The sequence below is a fragment of the Delphinapterus leucas genome, chromosome 8, assembly GCF_059928025.1.
Source record: "Delphinapterus leucas isolate spDelLeu-1000000601 "Yukka" chromosome 8, BTC_Dleu_Yukka2, whole genome shotgun sequence".
Lineage (NCBI taxonomy): Eukaryota > Metazoa > Chordata > Mammalia > Artiodactyla > Monodontidae > Delphinapterus > Delphinapterus leucas.
Window position 1 is genome coordinate 28844932 of NC_143136.1, and position 18521 is coordinate 28863452.

Sequence of the window (18521 nt, forward strand, 5' to 3'; positions counted from 1 at the left end):
ATATGTTCTTGTTGCTTGAGTTAGTTTTCTGTTGCTGTGCACCACAAGCTTGTGATATATTCTAGCATAACTTTTGCCCTTTAACAAAAGTAATAAACCAAGTCCACAAAATACAGCTTGGCACAACTAGCGAAAACCACAATGTAGAGATCCCATCCCAAAAAAGAGACTTCCGGAGTTTTTAAAAGCATGTTTATGTGACTGCACATAAATGTTTGTGTAAAAAGAGTATTATGACAGTTGATACCACAAAGATTACAGTAAGAAAAAGCACTTTATGACAATATTTCACAAATTCACAAGGATCACTTTAATATACAAAGCAATTGCTACCATTCTGAACACAAAGCAGCTAATATGTACATAGTGTTAATAAAATCCATTATAGCTCAGTACATTTTTTTTTACACAGATAAAGCACAAAAAGATTTAGGTAAAAAAAAATTAAAACAGGGATGTTTCTAGATTGTAGGGAATTTTATTAGAAATGTATTTCCCTCACTATAGTTACTTATTTAGTATTCAACTCCAATAGCAACATCAGAGTTAAAAATCAATACCCTGTTTTGTGCTGATAGTTTTGGGGGGAGGTATTCTTTACCCCAATCCTCAAGCAAAAACCAAAAAAATAAAATAAAAACAAAACCAAAACCAAAAACCCAAACAAACACCTTTCTCTCTAGAAACTTCCCTGATTATTTTGTTTCTAAAGTTTCAAGTGATACAGCTAGGTTAGAAATAATTCCTCTTCTTGGGGGGGATGACAACTGACGTGACAAATCAGTCGGGGATTTTACATGGAAAACGGCAAACTAGCACTCTTCTTTGCCATCCTAACCTATACTCACAGAAAAATGTTGACGAATTATTTCCCACTTTTTAATATAAATAATTTTATTACATACACAAATTGGAGTGGCACCTGGATAAAAATACAATGTCTATAAAGCATATACCAATTCAATTTTAAAAAAATAAGAAAATAAAACCTCCCAAACACAACGATAGATCATTTCACTCAGCCAACTAACGTAAGATCATTATCTGCAGGGATTGTCTTCCTTCCCTACCAATTTTTAAACTACTTTAGATTTACTCTCACATCTCTGAGATGCTCCTCAGACACAAGCTTAGAAATGCCATACTTCTGTAGGCAAGTATTAAATAATGCCTCTATAAAGTAGGTAAAACTTGAATTTCCTACTGTATGACCCTTTCAAAAAGACATTTCCTGAAGACTGTTCATTTTCCTTTTACTTGCTGGTGAGAATAACTCAAAATGTATCGTGTTTTACCCAGCTAGGACCTGTATGCACAGTACCAGAATGCAGACAGGTCAATATTTTCTCTCTGTGCTAAACAACTCAGCCTGTTTATAATATCAAATTGCTTCACAGGCTTTGTTCTATTTTTTTCCTATTTTAATTTTTTTAAAAAATAAATTTCAAGCTAAAACACCTGAAATATAATTCCTCCATTCAAACGTTATCTGGTCCCTCTTAAAGTTTGCCCCCTGAGGACACATACAAAGGCTTAAGCTACATTCACTAATCAATAAGAACTTATCATAAGCAGATGAGACAGATGGAACTTCAGCACCCTGTTTGATTTATTTGAAATTCTTCCATACTGACTCAGCTTCATGATATGTTCGACCCCTCAGGGATTAGTGCCTCTCTTAGCCGTTGATTTTAGAAAGTCAAGGAAACCAGTTCCTAGTACAGTGACTGTGCAGTCAACTTAAAAAAGTCAACATATCAACATTAAAAGTATTCAAAATGTATGCAAGCCATCCAACAAAAAGTTCTAGTTGTGCTTTGTACAACTGAGTGAACAAATTTATACCACAATTCTTCACCTACAGGCTTACTTAAGCATACCTCACTTTTCCCCTCCTCATCTGAAATCAAACGTGATGTTAACAAAGACAATTTAAAGTGAAAAAATTTAATCAAATTAATACATGTGTTCTCCATGATAATAATGATTAATTGCCTTGAGAAGTCTTTTACTGTTCTAGACAAATTCAAGGATATCTTGGGATTCTATAAACAGTATTAATGTTGGGGTGAGGACAGTCTTACTTAAAATTGGAAATAAATATTCACGAGTTGCTTTTCCTTCTATCTTTATCCATGATGAAAGACAATAAAATAGGGTTTGAACCCATCTTTTAATTAACTGGGCTAGTCTAATTTCCTGATATTTTTCTTTTACAGCATTTATAAGGCTAGCCTTTAGGTGTTACAATATTTTAATCAATGAAAAAAGCTGCCATAAAAAAAGCCACATGATTTGAAGAGAGGAGAAAGACATAAGAAGTCAGATGACAATTAACTGATGAGGGAATTTCTCAAGTTTGCTAATACCCAAACAGGGTCATTTTTAAAAGTGCAAGTTACACCAAACATTTACAAAGAATATAATGTAAAAATAATCCAAATAAATATACAACTTTTGTATTAAGTCAATGGGAAACAATATACCAACAGCTTTCAGGGTTACAATGGCAACAAATAAAGCCTCTTGGAAAAACTGAAAAGGTGTGTTAACAGTTGTCTCTAAAACCCACTTTAATTCAAAATCTTAACTTTAAGATATTAGCCTTATTTTAATCCTGCAAAATTAAGCAGGCTTCTCATCTTCAAAATAAAGAGAACAATATATGCTGATAGCTGACTACAGCTGATCACAGAACTAAAAACATTAAAAATGAAATCTAGATTGAAGTCACTTAAAGTAAGTAAAAGCATCCTGGTTTAAACAAACTTGTTTCTTCCTAAGCCTTTGTATGATTCCACATGTCACCCCAAATGGTCAAAAGGATCAGGGATTAGGCCTGAGAGACAGAGATAAACTTCAGCCAGATGACTTCTGATCGGACAGCCTGCCTGACTGGCATTGTGCTTTCAGATACTAGCACTGCTGCTGACTTGCCATCAAGATACATTTTCTGACAAAAATCCCTGCTCAAATGAAAACACCAAAAATTCTCCCCCAGGATGATTTTTGAAAAATCAGTGGTACCTTTTAGAAGCTATCTTCAAAATGTTCTTACCACTGTTATAGCTGCCAGAGACAAAGCACAAAAACCAAATACTTTTTTGTGGGGGGGGTGGGGGTGGGGGTGGTTCAAGTGACTAGTAACATATTTAAAAGTATCAAGCCAAAGAAAACTGACAATTAAAAAAAACCAGGAGATTAAAAAACATCAATCATGAGTGCTGGGGTAATTCAGTCCAAGAAACTACCAAAAGTGATGCAATAAAATACACAAAAATGTAAAATTTCATCCGACCTCAGTATACTATAATACTCAGCATTCCTGACTTAAGAGCTCTCAGAGCTTCAGATTATATACTGTATGTATATATATATATATATATATATATATATGTACACATATATTATACAAATGCCATTCCCCCCCCGCCAGGAATATCTAAATCAACAGAGCACCTATGACAATATTATGGTTGCCAATATGGTACTTGAGTTTGAAAAATGAACTTAAAAATTACATCTGATATCAATTTTTAATGTGAACACATTGGATCTAGCCCTTTCTAAACCACTTTTCAGTTAAACACTATCAAAGCTTGAAAACTCATAAGAGCAATATATAAAAAATAAACCCCTCCCACTTCATTTTTATTAGAGTTAATCTGTCCTATAGATAAAAGTGCCACATGGCCCTATATTTGCAAAGTGAGCAATACCAAACTTGCTATTTTCTAGGCAAATCAGTAGCATATGTACAGATTCCTATGATGACATTTTTATTCCCTTTTGGCCAATGAAGAGAAAAAACATAATGTGGCCACATGTTATTGGCTATTAAGATTTTTAAAAATTATGCTGTTTTCTTAACAAAGATTCTCAAAGTTGCATGCTTAAAAACAAACACCTTTTTCCCAATTCTCTTAAAAAAAAGTTTGCTCAAAATATGCTTGATTTCTATCTGTATAAACTGAAATCTTCAAATCTCTCCAAGGGTCTAAACAGATTTAGCAACAGAATACATTTCTTACCTCACCATTAAGTAACTGACTTCAAACCAGTGCAATCAGTCTTTTATAACTTATAAATTCAGCCAGCTAATATGGATGTGACTTGCCTTGATTTATCAGGGACTAAGAGGACCACCAACTTTCTAATTAAATAGAAAGCCTCAACTTTTGAAAACATTTAACTTGCTAAATACTAGGCAATTTTCATTTATAAAGCTTATTACTTTTAAAATGTTCAGGTCTGACATTCTGCCTCAAAGAAAGACTTCTAGTTTGTGAACAGATTTGTTATTTTGCTTGGTTTCTATTAAACCAGTTTTGGAAAATGACACATCTATGCAGGTATACAAATAATTTTTACACTATAACTTTCCCCATTAGCTCAGCAGGATAAACAACAAAATTTACAGTCGTTTGAAAGCCTTCTTGAGAATCTGGCGAACTGTCCAGATATAAGACTACATCACTCAATTCTTAGAATGGTGCTCCTTCATAAACTCTGTTCATCCTTGAAAAAAGACAACGGTTTGTTACAAATAAAAATATACCATTTACAAACATTAATTAAAAATCTTACTTTTCAAAATGGACTCAATAATTAACACCCATATCTGCATATTTTGTTAACATATTAACAAACTTAACTTTTAAAAACAACCCATGACTAAATATAAAACATTAAATTCTAGACTCTCTTTTAAAAAAGGAATACCTTCTCAAATGAGAAATTATAATCTAACATTATGTCAATCTCCAATTTTTCAAATCCACCTCAGTCTTATTTTTTTTTAAAGGGTAACTTTTAAATTTATCAAGCTTAGTGAATAAAATGAGTATTGGTAATTAAAAGTAGTACTGGAAACAATGTGTGATACATACAAATACAGACTGTTATAGGTAAGGAATTAAAACAGGTAGCTCCTTTACAGAATAACAAAGGGTATATAGCATATTGGAAAGCTAAAGCATAGCTATCCTTTTTATCAATAGAAGAAAACAACAAAGATATGTTTTGCAAGAATGACAATCCAAATATTGTAGTACAGCAGTCATTCAAATATGTCTGAAGAAAATTATTTTCCTTGTGCATATCTAATACTGTACTTTAAAAGAACTATATCCTTATAACTTCTTTCATTAAAAAATTCACTACTCTGTTAAAGTATGTTAATACGGAAAAGATTTAAAATCAGTATTTTTCTACAACACATAACATTTTATAAACAAATACAGCACTTTGCTTTAACATCTTGAAGGCTTTCCTGTTGGTGGTATAATATAAGTGCAAAGGGGAACAGTTTAATTAGAAAAACCTTTTAAAGTAAATGAGTGACAATATAAATATTTTTGAAGGCGATGACAAAAACATTTATTTAAAAACCTTGTTATATAACTCAAGGGACTGGTTTACTAATGAGCATCTTTTTACTAAGAATTTAGTACTAAACTAAAACAAGCTTTGTACTTTTACTTACTTTGATTTAATTTAAAATCAAATACCATGCTTTTTCATTCAGTTGGTTACTTCTTTTAATGTATTCAAAATGTTGAACACATACAGAATTGAATTAAGAAGCAACAAACTGCCCTATGGAAGAGCTGTAGTTAATACAGAATATTTTTAAGAACCAAGGACAAGTTTTCAGTATTGAAGAGAATGTACATAGAAAGCACTCCAAATTCATTCTTAATTTCTTCAACACCATCCTAAAATTCTTTTTTTAGAGGGTATGTCTCTTAACAATCTTACATAATTCACAATGAAAATGTGAAAACACGTCAATTTGGCAATCAACACGTCTTCATTGCACCTACTTACTTTATGCATGCGGCCCACACATTACTTCAGCTCAAGAGGCTGGGGTAATTCTGTCCCTAAGGCAATCAAGGAGCTCAGCACAAACCTTGAAATCATTTAAAAAAAGATTTTCTTTTCCTCATTTCCCCCATCAATTTACAAGTAAACAAATTATTACTTCTTGAAGAGGGCAGGGGATAAAAAGCAGAAGTCTCTTCATGATTCGTGGTGCTGAAAATTTCTTGAGGGGAGAAGTGGAGGCAGGTGTTGGAGCATTCACAGTTTAATGCAAAAGCACAAACGAATGAAAATTCTGTAGTTGCTTTCAGGCAGTTTTGCGCATAGAAAAAAAGAAATGTTTAGAAAATAAATGTTTATTTCGTCTTTCTGGTTGTGGCCAAGCCAGTCCTTTTTCCACCATAATAGGTGAAAATTTAAATCCCAAATTAATCTGATTTGTGGCAGTAAAGGTCCTTAAGTGCTTTTAGCTCCTCAATCAGTGTCTTGTTTTGGTTTTCAAGCACTGCCACTCTGTTTTCTAGACATTTCACATATTCTTTCTTCTTTCTACGACACTCTCGTGCTGCTTCCCTACAAGCAAAAAAGGACAGGAAAAATTATGCAACATTTCTGTATCATTTATTTTGCGTTAGATAGACTACATTAAAAATAAAAGATTTAGCTCAAAGCAACAAATGTTTTAATATATTATAGATTAGGCGTTTGAGAAAAATAGAATGACTTGGAAACTGTCTAATGTAAAATTTTAACATACGATAGAAAGTTGATTAAAAAAAAAATTCAAAGCACCAGTTTTAATTGATGGGGCAGAAGGGTGGCAAGCATTTTCATACTAAATTAAGAATTACTATATTTTGGAGTAGAATACAAAATTGAAATGAGCTTTAAATAAAAAAATAAAAAGAACTCTTTGGCTTGGAGAGTGCCTCTTAAAGTTTCTCAAAAATTTCGATCTAAATATTTTTAGATAGAATGAAAAGATTCTCCTAGTGGATTGTATGGGCGAAAGGACAGATACACAGAACAATGAAGTATGCTAGACACCCCAGAAACAAACCTATACAAATACAGTCAATTAGATTTTGACAAAAGTACCAGGGCAATTCCACAGAGAAAGGATAGTCTTTTTAACAAATGGTGCTGGAACAAACAGGTGTTCATACAGAAAAGTGAACCTTTTACACATTTCACACCTTATAAAAAAGTTAATTCAAAAGGGATCACAGACCTAAATGTAAAACATAAAACTATAACATTTGATACAGAGCAACTGGAACTTTCATACATTGCTGGTAGAAATGCAAAATGGTGCAGCCACTCTGGAAAACAGTTTGGCAGTTCCTTATAAAGTTAAATATACACTTACCATTCCATCCATCCAGGCCACTCCTAGATATTTACTCAAGTGAACTGAAAGTTCATATAAAAACCTGTATGTAAGTATTTATAGTAAATTTATTCATAATCCTCCAAAACTGGAAACTAAGATGAACTTCAAGGTGAATGGATAAATAAACCACATCCATACAATACCAGGGATAAAACTAATTCCTGATTCATGCAACACTATCAATGAATCTTAAATGCACTGTGCTAAGTGAAAGAAGCCAGATCCAAAAGGTTACATACTGTTTTTATATGAGATTCTGGAAAATACAAAACAAGAAGATGGAAAACAGTTCAGTGGTTTCCAGGGGCTGGGAGAGGGGGTAGAGGCTGACTACCAAGAGGTATCACAAGGGATTCTTTTTAGAGTGGTGTAAATGTCTGTATGGCACTGTGGTGGTAGACACATAACATTTTATGTCTGTTAAACCCCACAGAAATATACAGCACAAAAAGTAAAGTAATGAAAATTTAAAATAAAAAACAGGATATCGGGGAATCCCAGAATTGAATGTAGATGTTGAGAAATCTAACTTTACTATAAGTGTTTATGTATATGACATAAGAGGGTAGAGAAAAAAGAAGCAGAGCTAAGTAACTTTGAAAACAGTGCTTTCACTGGTACTTTGAGGCTAAAAACAGAAAGAACTGTACATAAATGCTATATTATAAATTTGTTTCTCATAGGGGCACAAGTTGGCAATTATGAAACTATTTTATATACTAGAGTTTAACAAATACATAAATAAACCATCTTTAGTGGGAAGCCAAGTTTCTGTCAGAGAATGAAGTTCAAATAAGCAAAGGGGGGAAGGGAAGGCTAAAATATGCCCTGTGGTTACAGAATAGAGTCAGAGGGATCAGTACAAACATATTTATTATAGTAATGTACACGTACAGAAATATAGTTGTGTGCATACATGGGCCAGTGTACACGCACACACACACACACACGTGTATATTTCCTAGCTCTGTCCTTTGAGAGGGCCTGTGAAACCTCAGTAGCAAAGAGCACAACTACTGCCTAACTGATTTCTAAATACCATTTTCCAATGAAAGAAACTAGGACTCACTGAATAAATGGCTGATTTCAAGGCTAAAGCAGGGAAAACACAAGATGAGAAGTTGAACCCAGATGATCTTGTAGGGCCAGAAAGTAAAGATGTGCTTGAAGAAAATAAGATGCCATCTAAAGGACACAGGAACCAACTTGTAAGAGCTCCCGATGGCCAAAACTGGAATAATCTTATCATATCTTATCATAATAATATTGAATTATAGCCCAAAGAATATAAGGTAAGTATCTATAAGACCGTACTGATATAAATAAATATGTGGGGAAGGGAAAAATTTTCCTTATAGAAGAAATGTAGAAGGGTTGGGGAAATAGAAAATCCTCATTAGAATATCACAGTAATAATTACTGCAGGAAAGATTCCCCTGTGAATACTAAAATTAGTGGGGAAAACTTGAAAGAGAGAAATAAAATATTTGCATAGTCTCCAAGCAACTCTGCAAAAGTAACACCAATTACCACGTTGGTTTTCACCTATGACAAGTTCTTTGATACTCTCCTTTCCAGGAGGTGGAGTTTAATTCTCCTCCCTTTCTAAATCTGTGACTTGCTTCTAAGGAATAGTGTGTAAAAAGAGAAAAATGATAACTGCAGCGGGAACACTCGGACAGCACTTTAACCAAGTGATCAAAGTTAACATTGCCAGTAATGAGTCATGCTGGTATGTGCTCCCTGATATGAAGTGACAAGAAGGGCAGACTACATCTCTGTGGTATTCTTCCCCCAAATCCATTACCTTCATCTAATCATAATAAAAACATCACACAGGCCCAAAGTGAGGGATATTCTGAAAGAAACTTAACTACTACTCTTCAAAAGTGGCAAGCCCATGAAAGACAAGGAAAGAACTGTCACAGATTGGAGGAGATGAGGAGCCACGATGACTAAATGCAATGTGGTACCCTGGACTGGATTCTGGAAGAGAAAAGGAATAGAAGTGGAATAACTGAGGAAATTCAAATAAAATGGACAGTGCAGTTAATATTATTATACCACTATAAAAAATACTATGTTAATTACTATACATAGTATATGACAGAATGTTAATTTCTTAAGTTTTGATAAACACAGCCTGGTTATGTAATATGCTAAACTTATAGAAAGGTGGATAGAGAGTATCTGGAACTCTGTTCTATTTTTATAACTTCCCATAAGCTAAAATTATTTCAAAATAAAAAATTAAAAACTGTATACTAAAAACATATTATTTATCTTTGCACATATATATTAGGGGAAAAAAATTATACTCCAGAATGTTAACATTTTGGGTGGCACAATTAGTGTTGAGTAAATATTTTAGCTTATGTTTTCTAATGTGCTTATAATGGAGCATGTTTTACTTCTGTAATAAAAATAAATAAAAATGGGATAATACATATTCTTTGGTAACCTGCTCTTTTCCACTATGAACATCTTCCCTTCTCAATAAAAACACATCTGCATTATTAACAGTTGGTTTTATACAGTTGAAAGGATGTACCTTAATTTATATAGCATACACTTTAACTGGTTTGAATTTTCAGTTTTTTTTACCCCATTTCTAATTCATTTTCTTTGAATCTACTTATTTATATCCTTATCAGTCTCCTGACTTTGTTAAAATGTTTCTAGTTTATTGTTTGCTTTGCTACTTTACCTTTTCCGTGGCTAATCAGAGGTTTCATATTTTTAGATGGTCAAGCCTACTTAACCTTTTCCTTCATTACTTCTGCTCTTAGGAAACCTATTAAATTCTTCCTGCACTCTAAAATTGTAAGACAGAGGTGCTGGGTTGTATTGCTTCCATAATTTTTTACTCCTCCCTCCCTGTGGGAAGAGCACACCATTCCCATTTCACTGATGTTGGGCTTGTCCTAGCCTGTGCTTTGGCCTATGGTACCCGAGTGGACAAGATGTTCACCACCATCAAGCAGGTGCTTCAAAAAGCATTTCCCCTTTCCCTTTGCTACAATAATGACAGGACTCAAAGAGGTGCTCCTCCTTTGGCTGGGAGCATGTGGAGGAGAGCCATACCATGACTTGCAGCTGCCAAAATGTAACATAAGTGAGGAAGAAATTTTTGTTGTTGTTGGTTTTTTTAAAAATAAATAAATAAATAAATAAATAAATTTATTTATGGCTGCGTTGGGTCTTTGTTGCTGCGCGCGGGCTTTCTCTAGTTGCGGCGAGCGGGGGTTACTCTTTGTTGAGGTGTGCGGGCTTCTCATTGCGGTGGCTTCTCCTGTTGCACAGCACGGGCTCCAGGCGTGCGGGCTTCAGTAGCTGTGGCGCATGGGCTTAGTTGCTCTGCGGCACGTGGGATCTTCCTGGACCAGGGATCAAACCCGTGTCCCTTGCATTGGCAGGTGGATTCTTTTTTTTTTAAAGAAGATGTTGGGGGTAGGAGTTAATTAATTAATTTTTGCTGCATTGCGTCTTCGTTTCTCTGCGAGGGCTTTCTCCAGCTGTGTAAGCGGGGGCCACTCTTCATCTCGGTGCGTGGGCCTCTCACTATTGCGGCCTCTCGTTGCAGAGCACAGGCTCCAGATGCGCAGGCTCAGTAGCTGTGGCTCACAGGCCCAGTTGCTCCGTGGCATGTGGGATCCTCCCAGACCAGGGCTCGAACCCGTGTCCCCTGCATTAGCAGGCAGACTCTCAACCACCACGCCACCAGGGAAGCCCGGCAGGTGGATTCTTAACCACTGCGCCACCAGGGAAAGTCCCTGTTGTTCTAAGACACTGAGGTTTTTTGCGGTATGCGGGCCTCTCACTGTTGTGGCCTCTCCTGTTGCGGAGCACAAGCTCCGGACGCGCAGGCTCAGCGGCCATGGCTCACGGGCCCAGCTGCTCCGCGGCATGTGGGATCTTCCCGGACTGGGGCACGAACCCGTGTCCCCTGCATCGGCAGGCGGACTCTCAACCACTGCGCCACCAAGGAAGCCCTATCTTCATTTTTGAGTAAATGGCAATTTGAATGTTATAGAATTTGGGGAATCACAACTTTTTCTTATCAAGTTTAGAAGACAGGCTGTGTTTGAGGCACATAGGGACATTTATCCTAGTGAATATGTTCAGGAGGAGAGTGCTTCTCTAACTTTTCCACCTAAGTAACCATAATGGCAGAGGAAACTAAATATGGGAGCACAGTCCAAAGCAACTGCTGCTGGTGTGAATTGTATCTTTAAGTTTACCTTAAAGATGTTTTTTCTCTCAAATTTTTGAGCCAAATAAATATTCAAGGAAAGCATTCCATGTTTGCCTCTTGGTGCTACGTACCTCCAGCACACTGCCATGTGTTCTTGTCTGAGAGGCAGAGCAGGAGATGATGGTTGAATCTGACAGGTAGCAGGTGCACAGGCTTTGGTGGCAGAGCAAGGCTCATATCTCACTTCTACCCATTTTTTAAAAGGTGTGACCTTTGGCAAAATATTTACCTTCTTTCTGAACCATATCTCCTCTGTAAAGTGGACATAAGCTTCTCTCTCACTGTGGGCAGAACTAATAAAATATGTAAAGAAATGAGGTATCGTGTCCAGCACATACCAGGACCTAAATAAATAATATCTCAAGGGAAAAGTCAAAGTCGGAATATATATAATTAGGTGGTATCAACATATAGGTGATGCCTGAAATACATAGGTATGGATGAAAGTTTCAAGGGAAAATTTGAAAAGTAGTCAGAAAACCAGGTGAGTAAGCCGAAGAAGAGTTTAGAGAAATGAGCAGTCAAAAGTGTCAAATACTCCCAGTAAAGGTAAAATAAAATGAAAAGAGAATACTAGATTTGCCAAATGGGAAGGTATCTGTACCTTTTTATAGACACTGGAGTGGTATGGTGGGCACAGAAGCCAGATTCTAGTGAATGGAAGTTGAAAAAGTAGAAGCAGCAGATATCTGGGAATAAAGGGAAAAGGAACTATACCAGAGTCAATGGGAAGTTTCCTTATAGTGAAATTAAATCCAAGCTAAAGTATTTTATTAAAGAGTTCACAGTAAGTCAGGTGGCTTCCCTGAATATCTCAAGCAAGCAGAGGTTGTTAGGAATTGTAGCTATGTGTTCCCTGTCCCCAGCTTGGCGTGTATGTGACTGGTGTGTGTGTGTGTGGGGGGGGGGCGGGAATCATAAATCGCACAAAGAGGAAAAGGAGAATTTGGTATGCCTGTCAAATTAATGTGCTTTCATAAATGGGCAGCCCTCTATACACCAGAGCAGACAAGAAGCTGTAGTGCTGCCTCCTCACCCACTACAATTAAGCTGCTTCTTAAGTGATTTCTGTGTAAGGGGAAAGGTTTCTGTTCCATAGAGCCAAACTACACAGACATAATCTGAAGTCCTTTGTTGCTTTCATAATCGAGAGATGTATTTTTTACCTGACTGCTCTGTTGTGTCTGCTGAGAACTGGTTTCTTTAGTAAATGTTGTCGTCTTAAACTTTATAACCTAGCCTTTACTTGAGACTTCTAATCAGACTTGCTTCTAATTTTCAAAAGGGTTACTTACACATTTCCTTACAAACATTAAAAAAGTTTAAAACACAGTTTAATTTATATTTTAAAATACATTTAAATATGAACACAGATTTTATGCTTCTGTTTATTATTGTAGCTTAAATACTTAAAATCACAGATTGATGGAGCACAAGTGAAATAAGTTACTCAGCTTGTTTCCAACTCTTTTCCTAATAATCTGGAAAAAAACTGTGCCATTTCTGCCTAGGTGTAATTCACCAACGTTCTATAACAGCTAGGAATATTTTAGGAATGAAAGAGGTTGATCTAAGCTGAAACATGAAATTGCACAAAAACAGACACTTCAACAGAGCACTGCAGTTACAAAGTGCTTTCAAAGGAATTATCTTACTTGACCCACATATTTGACCCCCAGAGCAACCCTCTGGGTGTGTAGTGGGATCCTGTTTTACAAAGGAGAAAACTGAGGTTTAGAAGGTTATGTTCTTCTAAAGTCACAGCAAAAGGGGTAGATCTAGGACTTGAATCCACATCCTCTAAGTTCAACCTCTATGTTTCTTTCACTTTATCACAGCAGTTGAAGAATCTTGAGGTGAAAAGCAGTGGAATATTTTCACTGTTTCAAACTTTTAATATCTTTATTTTCATTTTCTTTGGTTTGTCTTAGGTCATTTCTATATCTTAAGCTAAATATTTAAATCCTAAACTAAATAAATAAAAATACTAAGGTAAATATAAGTAAATAAAATTTTTTATTACGTTTTTTTGATGACAAAGCCATTTACAGCTATGAATTTACTTTATGGGAATAACTTTCCCACATTTAATAAATTTTTGATATGTAGCATTTTCATTGCTGAAGGCTAGTTCTATTTTAAGATTTTTGTCAATAATAAGATATTCTCGGCATTAATCTATTTTTGAAGAATCTTTCTTTAGGTGTTAAATTGTTATTATTTTGAGTAAAGATAATATGCATTAAAACTTAGACTAGCCATCATACATTTACCTATTACAAATACATTTAATATAAATAAAACTTAACACTTAATTTTAATATATATATACATGAAACTCTTAATCTTAACAATACTACTCATGAAAAGAAACAATTTTTAAATAACCTAGTTAGTTGGTTGAAGCAATAGTGAAAACATAGCAAAGTTGTGCGTTAAATCTCCCATGGGGAAATTGCATGAAAGAAAACTACTCTATCATCAAAGATGGACCCATAATCCCATTAGCCATCTCATAAGTGCAGCTTATGAGAAGCTAAATAAAGAAGTTTTAGCAAGATCCATCAATTTTACCAGAAAAATATCTCAATGCAAAGATCCTATTGTCAGCAGATGTTAAAGACACACATCTGGCAGAATCTGAAAATATGCCTGACCTACAACAATATAAGTAAATGCAATGTATGTACCTGTTCTTCATGAGGCGAACCTCTCTCTTTCGTGCTGCTTCTTCAGCAGGTTGTGTAGGAAGTGCTGGGGAGGACGCCATAACAACTCCAGGGGCAATGGTGCTAGTGGGTGCTGTGCGAATCTGGTATGTTTGTACATCTCCAGAGGCAGCTGAAAAGAAAAATAGTGAGCATGGTGTAAAACACTGAAGCACTGTGACTTGGTAAAACTACCTGTCAATCATCAATCTAAACATATATTTTGGATTAAAAGGAAAAAAAGGAACAGATGATTCTGACTAAAATGTTGAAAGAATCAGCACTCTTTGGGACATTACTCAGAAATTAATTCCCAATTTAATGTATTTATTAGTATAGTCACTTGGATGAAAGAGGTCTTAACTTATGTCTGCTGGGTCTTATATTTATCTTTCATTGGAATGTAGTTCTATTCTGTTGTTAACATGCTTACCAACCTTAAGTCTAAAAGGTAAGTGGGGCACAGCCTGGATGATCTTCCTAGATAGAGTATAGTCCTCAATGTCTTCCTTTGATATTGGTAAATTCATATTAAAAAATTTCAAGTAGACTCTTGCCACGACATAAAAACGACCATGATTTTTCATAAAATAGCAAAATGGAAGAGAAAATAAAGCATAATGGTCAACTATTATAAATTCCTAATTGTAACAAAACAAAGTATGAAAAAGTGTACCATTTTATGCCAATTATATTACTTGTAAGCATTGTTTTAATGTAAATGATAACGGCTGAACCAACTGAAGTTTTACTTTTCTAACTAAATGATCCATCATTTGTGAAAAGAAAAAGTCTCTATTTGTCAAATTGCTTCTAAAAACAGCTTAATAATATGCCCTCCTAGGAATAAGAAACCTAACATTATCTGAGAGAATTTGAAGCTCTTTATAAAATCATCCATATTTGTTATTAATATCAATTAAAATGTGTAGTTTGAGTGGAAAAGATTTATATACTAAACATGTTACCATCTTCAAACTGACGTTCAGAATTCAAATTCACTGACATCCTGCTTTACAATTTTTGAGTACCTGCATGTAAAGTGAAAAGTTGTTTTACTCCCATTAATAAGCAAAATATTATCTTCTTCAAATATTATTTGTTTAGTAACAGAAAATATTCTGTAAATACATTAGGGCCCTTTAAATAAATTATGACTCTCTAGTTGGTGTTTTAGAATTATTCAAAATTAATCATCCATGGTGAAGGGGCACATCTGTCATTACCTAACAGAGGCAAAACATATTTTTAATAAAAATATTTTAGAAACAGATTTATTATTATTTCCTTAATATGCAAATTTTAAATGTGGCATAAATCATATTCTTAAAATATTCAAGTGAATTCAAAGAAAAATGGTCAACTCCCATCCATAAAGATTTCTGAAACAAATAGGAACAAAAAAATTAAAACAAAACAGAAAAAAGCTATTTCTATAATTCACCATGGATTTAACTACTTTTGCTCATAGACCAGGAGACTTACACACTGGTATAAGATTTTTCAGAATATAATGCTATCCTTTGAAATAAAAAATGATGATCTTAGAAATGAAGATGTAAATTTCTTTTGACTTAAAAGCAGAGGAACAGAATTTTGAACCTCCAAAGATTCTTATCAGTGATTTAGTACAACTTTTCATTTGACACATGAAAAAAAATGAGGCCTAGGGAGGCTGGGTCTTACTCACAAAGGTCACGAAGTGAATCTATACATATTTAGATTTAGAATCTATCTTTTTTTAACTCCTAATTTTATTGTCTTTCCCTCTAACCTACCTCATTTCTCCTATATCCAATAAAGATAGATGTTATATTTTTAAAACTGAAAATAGTTGTTTTTATGCCATGACATTTTGGTCCAATTGGAATAATGGAAGAAGAGTTCATGGAAAACAGTATCTATAATGAAGAAAAATAAACTATATTTTAATAGTGCTTTGCAGTATCATACTTACTTTTTTCTGAGTCTATAAAATTTTAACTTTTCAAAGAATTTACCACACCTGTGAATTCTGAATTCTCTTACCTTGAACAACAACTTGGTTGCTGGGCACTAAGATCTGCTGTCCATCAGTGGTCTGTGCATACTGTAGGATGGTAGTACCCGGCTGAGTGGCAGCTGCATTGGTCATGGTTAATGTCTGCAGGCCCTGTACCCCATCGGTACCATTGTTAGCCAGCTGTATTGCTCCTCCCTGGGTAATGGCAACTAAAACCCAATGGATTTTATTATTACAAGTTTAATTAATACCACGTAAGTCTTATACACACACTAAATTCAAAGCAGAATAATTTGCAAGGCATAATCTAGGAGAAATTATTACAGCAAATAACATCACCAAGAAGGATTTTGTATACTCAAGTAACTTTCTGCTCAGGAAACCTATATCCAATTTCAAGAATACAAACGTACTCTATGAACATTATAATTTATAGTAATGTCAGTTAACAAATAAAAAATGAGGAAATGTTAAATTCCACTTGAAGTTACTTGGTTCACAAGAAGTACCACTCTGTGACCCACACTTCCTTTATTCTGGCATTAACTACATAATATTTTCCTTCTCTACGTTCATGTACTTATTAGCACAGATATGGGCATGTAGTAGGCACCCAATAAATGATTATTTAATTCATAATTAATAAAGCAGTTCAGTAGTGCATTCTGTTCTCTAACTCGGTTAGCAATGCATGAAGTGTAACAAAAGTCCGCTCAATGGAACAACGGAAATGTCCTATGGAACTTAATTATCACAGACCTCTCGTGGAGTTTAAAATTAGAGCCCAAGGTCATCATTTAGAAAAAAATATTTTACTGCTATTTCTAAGTTACCTATTCAAGCATTCTCATGTAGGATCCGTTGATTATTCACAAATTAATCATACTTGTCATTTATCTGTTACAAAGGAATCAACTTTGGCTCATACTAGTAGACATTTCACTTTATAAAAAACCTCAATTAACCTTTATGCTACAGTACATGTAAAAAGTTAATAAGATACTTTCCCTGTTAAAAGTTTTCCAAAAAGAGAAGGACTAAAAATCACAATATTACATATAAAATTGCATAATGGATTTTAACTAAATCAACATGTCTGATTTGAGCATGTTACTTTTTGTCTGTTAGAAGGGAATTAGTTTGGGATCAACTGTCAGCTAGCTCTGGGTAACTAATATCCTGAGTCATCTATGTATGAAAAACTGGATTATTTACTGTTCAATCAAGAAATAATAACAGTTAATGGCTGTGATTTGGTTTAGTAAATAATACTTGTGAAAATTAAGATACTGGCATATACAATCTACCCACTTTAGCTAATCCCATAAATTTTACTTATCTTAGACAAGGAGAAAAAAAGGAATATGTAAAAACTATTCTGAGATTAATACTTCAGGATAACTTGAAAGAATCAGGTTAACAGAATCAAACCACAATTTCTCAAATAGAGTTAATAAGCAAATTCCACTGTATTCAATGCACACAACTTTCTTCTTGACTACATACCAATGAACTCAAGGTGGGAGGAAAGAAGGAAACTAGAAATCAGGAGATCTGGGCTCTAGTCCAAGTTCCATCACTAAACTGTTATTTGAATCTGTTATCTCTTCTGTAAAAATAAAAATATCTGGTTCTAGCCACTAAGTACAATTGTTATAAAAATCAAATGAGATCATGTATATATGAAAGTACTCTGAATAACTCAAGTCTGAGCCTATCAAACATTGTTTTTCTCTTAATATTTAGTTATATACTTCATATTCCAAAAGGACTTAAGATAGCTTTCAATAAAACTAAATTCATTAAAACAAGAAGAAAAAGATAGAAATCAAGCAACTGACATATCTTTAGGTGTGTATAATGATTCTACCACAAAATCTAGAAGAAGGAAAAGAGTATAATTAAACAAACCCAGCTGAGATTCTGAGGAGCCACAATGAAAACAGTTTCAGTTAGTGAAATAAAATATGTTTTTCTAACTAAGAATAAAATCTCTCAAACAAGACTTTATAATCAGGGACTGTGAACCAAGTAATGGACAAAACTAATAATAGTATTAGTTAAAAAAAAAAACAATTTATTGAAGGAGTACAAATTGGTGTACCCACTGGAAAGGGTAATTGGGCAGGCTGGCTTGGCTTCAACAATTCCACTCTTTAGATGCTATCCCCACTGACAGGACAGGATACTATATATATATAAAAGAATGTTCAGGTAGCATTGTTTGAAACAGTAGAAATGTCCTAAATATTCATCAGTGTGTGATTTTTAAATAAATGTTATATTTTACAGTGAAACACAATGTAGCTATTAAAAGAAACTACATACATAACTATA

The 18521-nt window shown here is 34.4% G+C and overlaps 1 protein-coding gene across 17 annotated transcripts in view; it reads right to left on the reverse strand.

Annotated features, from left to right (window-relative positions):
* Positions 1-175: 175 nt before the first annotated feature.
* The window catches only part of CREB1 (cAMP responsive element binding protein 1), a 56154-nt gene continuing 37808 nt past the window's right edge, over positions 176-18521 (reverse strand). For 13 of the 17 annotated variants that reach the window (XM_089916447.1, XM_022567519.3, XM_089916452.1 and 10 more), the window contains 3 exons: positions 16211-16393; positions 14165-14315; positions 4958-6399 (listed from right to left, as the gene is read on the reverse strand). In XM_089916447.1, coding sequence (XP_089772573.1) covers positions 6255-6399; positions 14165-14315; positions 16211-16393 — 479 coding nt within the window. In that variant the 3' untranslated portion in view covers positions 4958-6254. The other 4 variants (XR_016394023.1, XR_002643743.3, XR_016394024.1 and 1 more) reach the window with 4 other exon arrangements.